General features: G+C 30.7%; 1 protein-coding gene across 1 annotated transcript; it reads right to left on the bottom strand.

Moving 5' to 3' along the window:
- Positions 1 to 1,275: 1,275 nt before the first annotated feature.
- On the bottom strand, positions 1,276 to 5,678 carry LOC132703085 (troponin C, isoallergen Bla g 6.0101-like). The gene is made up of 6 exons (XM_060672148.1): positions 5,573 to 5,678; positions 5,478 to 5,505; positions 5,280 to 5,423; positions 3,588 to 3,707; positions 3,401 to 3,532; positions 1,276 to 1,460 (listed from the first exon to the last, which is right to left on the bottom strand). The coding sequence occupies exons 1-6, from the start codon at positions 5,576 to 5,578 to the stop codon at positions 1,426 to 1,428; spliced, it is 465 nt and encodes a 154-aa protein (XP_060528131.1). The 5' UTR covers positions 5,579 to 5,678; the 3' UTR covers positions 1,276 to 1,425.
- Between the last annotated feature and the right edge of the window lie 201 nt (positions 5,679 to 5,879).

A 5,879-nucleotide genomic window follows, 5' to 3' on the forward strand; every position in this document is an offset into this window, starting at 1 on the left:
TCTAATACTAAGTCTACTAGCTTAAAGTTGTAAAATAACATAAAAACTGAAAATGTTTTCCATCTAATTTGGTAATTTCTGCGACAACTGTATAATTTTTGAAAAATCAGCCTGAGCCTTGCCTTGTCTGGTCTACAAACGACATCGAAATTCATTCTGAATTTTTGTTTTGTTTTCTTTAACAAGTAACTGGTCCGTTCCATGTGCTTGTCAGTTTCCCAACTGGAACCGATAACTAATTTTTAGAAAACATTCTAACCACCTAATCCACGCATGGAGTGAGGAAATGCCCTGTACCATTTATCAACCTCACCAAAATATTTTCTATTTTGTTCATAAGAGTATTTTCAAATTTCGCCTGAGGAATAAGGCCTAAATATATTTTTGTTGAACATGTCATTTTTATAAATTTTGGAAATATGGAGAAGCCTGTAAATCGAAAACTCGCCATGAAACTGAGAGGAGACGAATACAACAAACTATAATGTTACTTATATAGGTACCTTAATAGATTTTTATAAAATAGGGAGGCAGAGACGAGCAGAATTTTATTTTTAGCAAAGTTTATGAGACAATAAGTATTCATATAAAAAACTGTGATACCGTTTTGCTCGATTCTTAAGATATCTGTAAGCAAAATTAGATAATTTACTTTAGTTAGGTAATAGCCAGATGAAGAACACAGATTCATTTAAATCACAGTCACGTGAAATGCAAAAAACATAAATTGATATGTATTTATTGATATAAGTAGCCTAAACTTACCTCTATTAAGTTCAACCATTGAAAAAAGGTATTTACTTATCGTGGCCACAAAACAGGAAGCAGAACTTGGATAGTGTTTCAAATACTTCTACAAGAAACTGAAGGCGTAATACGATTGCACATACTGGAACGCTGTTTACGGTTAGCATGGAGATGTTTACCCGCGATTTAATTGTTTTTAGATAGTTCAAAGTCTGCTTGTTTAATGCTGCGGAAAATATCTTGGAAAAAACGAAAAGTCAAATTTGAAATTTTTCAATTTGGGTTATCCTGGCCCACCGTGCGGCATTCTTGCAGGGGTTCCGTTACATTGTTCACAATAATATCATTATAATAATATATAAGGCTTCTGTCAGGGAATAGGCAATATATTGTGTTTTAGGGATATTTTTAATGCTCATAAAACCCGTCCTTACCCTTATTGATACATTGATGCTATACTACATTTTACATTTTTGCGCATCACGTAACCTTCGTTTAGTTTGGTTCAATCATAACAAAACTAACAAAAACAAGTATAACGACAGTTTATTAGGATTATCGACAACAAAATAACTTTTACTGCAATTAATGGAACATAACCATCATAACATACCGCTCATACATTCCACTTCACTAATTTTTTTCACAACCACATCTGCTTCAAGTCGATCCACTTTATTAATCATCTCCTCCCGTCATAACTTCCATAAACTCTGCAAAAAAATGGTGAAACTCCTAGTGATAACGTATTCAGTCCCGTTTCTGAGTACTGGATTACACAGAATGCATCTCAAAATGCAGGGTGTTTCATGCGCCAACGGTCGGCTAGGGATTGTTTACCAAAATATTAAAAAAACTATACAAAATTTTTGAACATTTATTTTTTGCAACGTTTAATGTTGAAAATCAGATGAAAATAAATTAATTTAAATAAATGAACATATCACTATCTTGTGATCGGCAGCATTTTAATCAAACTTGAAAATATTTTGAACCCTATATATATAAGTCGGAAAAGTTTTCCGATAAGAAAATGCTCCGTTTTGTCGTATAAATGTGATAATATCATTTTCAAATTCGATATTACAAAATTCACCAATGGAATTGCATTTTTCTGTTCGATCATATTTCTCAAACTCTTGACTAATAATTTCTTAGTTAATAGTCATTGTCATTTAAAATGATCATTTATTACAAAATCCTTTTTAAGCATTTCTTTTGTTATGTAAACATCATTTCGTTCTTTAGTATGAAAATTTGTTCCAACATTTTCGCCAAATTAAATGGTTTTGCGTGAAAATTACTTCGAGAAACATGTTTTTCTTAATTGTGTAAATTAAGCGCGCAAAGCAATGCACAAAATTAATTTACACACACACGCATTAGCGAGAAAAATTTGGCACATTAACACCGGGATGTATTCATAGATAAAATTAACGCCGAGAAAGAAAACCGCCGCTTGAGTCTAGACGGCCGTGCAATATTTTTTAACTGAAATAAATTGTTCCGCCAGTTGTTCCACATCACTTTGTTGTCCTCCGTGTATCGCAAATACGTGCAGTTGAGTTCCTTCGAACATTATGTAGTATTTTGACACGTACCGACCTGGTTTAAATCTGACAATCATTCAAAATTAATACTGTTGTGGTTCAAATTTTATTACGTGTTTAAATTTAATGTGACAATGTTATTTAACTTATTTACACAATGTAAATGCAGCGTTTAATCCGCAACATGTTAACTCAGATATAAAATCAGATAGTTAGATAAGTTGATGATTTTTACCTGATCGAGCAACCAATGAGTATACCAATTGCTAGAGAAAACATTATTTTTTAAATCTCGCCAATATGAACAACTTTTTTTTTTGCCTGATAAATTGAAAAATTTATTTCTTTAATTAATTTTCAATTGCTTAATTGATTCCGCCCATATGAATGGACACATATTATTTTTTTAAAATGCCTTATATGTTGAGTCCCAGATTAACCGATTTTTTTCAAGTTTTTGTTCATCTTTTTAATTGTTACATTATTAATTATAATAATAATTAATTATTTTTGATAACAATTAAATTTATTTACAAAATATTAAATACAAAACGAAAATTTAATGTAACTATCATGATGGCTAACGATACGCATGAACTAAATGCTCAATCACAAAATAATATTTACGAAATGTAGGCACGAACAAATATAGAATTTATTAAACCCTTTTTGTTAGCTATATAAGATTCCATTCAATTCAATAAAATTTCAGAAAATTCCGAAATATTGAAAAAAATATATCGTTTATTAAGGAAATTGAACTATATTTTTGTCTTGTTATATAAATAAGTAAATCTCTCCAATATAAAGTGCTAAGTATGTCCGAGGCCAGAGCTGTTAAGCACTGTTTGAGAATTTCTTGTTATATTATATTGCTGTAAAATTTACAGTGTAAATCATATCGTTTCACATTTTAATGTCGAAGACCTCATAAGCTGAACATTCTGTTCCTAAATTCATGATAATTTCATTCATTTTTTTTAACTCCCATATCATATGGCTGGAAAAATTTATTACAGTGTGCTGCAAAATCTTATTCCTTTAAAATAAAGAAAATTTCGAAAATTCCTTGCATGACACAATAAATCCAAAATGTAACGTACCATCAAAATCAACGGTTCCCGATCCATCTGTATCAATTTCGGTGATCATCATATCCAGTTCATCGTTCGTCAACTTATCGTCTAATTCTTTTAAAATTTCTTTCAGCGTTTTTGTGGTGATATATCCGTTTCCTGTAGACATAAAGCAGGCTTATAAACGCAAAATAAGTAAAGAATTACGTTTTACCTTCTTTATCATATAATCTGAATGCTTCCTTGAGTTCCTGCTGCATAGCTTCGGCATCTTCTTCCACCATGAACTTCGAGGCCAAGGTGACAAATTCTTCAAACTCCAGCTCGCCAGAACCTAAAGCACACGGTTTAATGCAACTATTTAGAAACCCATATTATATACCTGTTTTTTTTAAAGAAATAGATATTTCAAAGTGAAAGAAATTTAAACATTAGACACTCATTGAGGGCACATATCTTGTGACTTTGCTTTTAAGAAATCAAAAGAAAAACCAGAGAAAAAAACTACATTAAATCGACCACAAATGCTAACCTTCAATACTAATTTTTATAAATTTCCTTTTTTTGTTGCCAAAATCCCAGCAAATATTTTTTTGTTACAAACGCTAAAATTTACTGCTTTTAGCGTTTGTAACAAAAAAAATATTCAGTACAAATTTAATAATTTAAGCACCAAAGCATTTTTTTGTTTAGTAATTAAATGAGTTTATTGATAGACGTATTGAAAAAAACTTACGAAACTTTTCTCAAATGGTTTTAAAGACTATCGGGCAAAACTGTCAAAACCTAAATTCCACTTTTACTTAGCGAAAAAGAAATGAGAAATTAGTAATTATAATATTTTTTTATATTTTTTACAGATTTCTGCGACACTGAAATTGTTTTTTTTTACCAAAAATTTATGCAAAGCGTTGTTGTTGATGAATGAAACACTGACATTTCCTCATGACTATGTAAATCCCTTACTTGTGTTTTGAAGCAGGATACACAAATTGATGAAAGGTTTGTATGACCCACAATTTGAATTTATCTAAGTAAATGTAATGTGTAGTTAGTTAGGAGGAAACTAATTTTGGACAAAATGCTTCGCTTCGCATTACAAAAACAGTTCGCAGAATGCTGAAATTTTGTAATTCAAAATTAAATTCGATATTAGTTTGTTTTTTGCAAACTAAATCAAATATATACATATATTTGGCAAAAACCAACCGGAACCTGAATAAATTCTACAACATATATATATTTTTGAAACATTTTATAATACGCTTAGCTGAAATATGATACAGTTATATATAATACGCTACTTCCAACATATTTCGCGAGCAGCAAGAATGAGACAATAAAGGTTTTATATAGCTTTTTCAGTTCCCTGATGCTTAGCTTGATGATCATACCATTATAGGTTTCTTCTTTCGTCTAGTTCTGTATTAAAATAACATTGAGCAAGTTCCTATCTATAGAATGTTGAACTTTAAAAATTGTTCTTCATTTCCGTAAACATTCATCACCACTGGCGCGAGATTTACTGCAATTTAATTTTAAAATTTTACTGAATCGTGTTAATTTTTAATGTGTTTTTTTTTGTGTCCTGAATTTTCTCTTCAAATGTAATTGTTATGTAGAAAAAAAAAGAGTTTAACATTATTGTGTGGAATTATTTTTCCAATATAGAGTCAAATATTTAAATAAAATGAATTTAGAAATTACGACGTTAAGGGTATTCCGCAACTTAAACTTACCATTCGAATTTCTTGATCACATTTGTAACTACCTTTTTTTACTTATTCGTCAGTATCACGTTTTAACTTTCGATTTTTAAGTACCGTCGATCTTTATTTTTGTTCTGTACATGCGATGTCTAAATAACATATTTTGGGATAGGTCAGTTTGCTTAAAATGTACTTACCGTCCGTATCCACTTCCGCGATGATGTCGTTTAATATTTGCTCCGTCGTGGTGATTCCCAACATCATAAATATAGTTCTAACCATTTGAGTGCCGATACTTCCTTTTTTCTCGACGTCGAATGTGTCAAACGCTTTCTTGAGAACTAAAACCACATTTGTACAAACTCACGTTAACAATTCAATTAACTGATACTCACGAGCCACTTGGTCTTTATCTAATTCGTCCTGAAAATCACGGATAAACGCAATGAATTACGATAAAAAAAAACGCAAAATTTCATTCGAAACGTACCGACATTCTGGCGAGTAGCTGGCCGTTACCTTTGCTGGATCGTAACTGACATAAATTTGAAAATTTTAATGGAAGATTATTCAGGAACTCAAACTATATAAAACCGTGAGATCTTAAAATAGAAGGCGGACAAGTGAGTTAGAACAATATTTTAATTTTTGCTAAACAGCTGTTGATTACACAAATTTCAACAGATGCGTACCACGAAGCTGGGATTTCAAGCGTTCATTTAGCATTGATAAAGAATTACTATTAAAGTTACTATATATATACCAAATCACCAAATAAATTCAAATTACTAACAAAT

This window comes from Cylas formicarius, unplaced genomic scaffold (assembly GCF_029955315.1).
Source record: "Cylas formicarius isolate icCylForm1 unplaced genomic scaffold, icCylForm1.1 PGA_scaffold_6__28_contigs__length_40554024, whole genome shotgun sequence".
NCBI classification, from domain to species: domain Eukaryota; kingdom Metazoa; phylum Arthropoda; class Insecta; order Coleoptera; family Brentidae; genus Cylas; species Cylas formicarius.

Excerpts from the sequence above, each read along its gene's own strand:
- LOC132703085 (XM_060672148.1), bottom strand. Across the intron at positions 5,424-5,477 it reads AGATAAAGACCAAGTGGCTC|TTCTCAAGAAAGCGTTTGAC; the intron begins GTGAGTATCAGT and ends ATGTGGTTTTAG. Across the intron at positions 1,461-3,400 it reads GGGAACCGTTGATTTTGATG|AGTTTATGGAAGTTATGACG; the intron begins GTACGTTACATT and ends ATTTTTTTGCAG.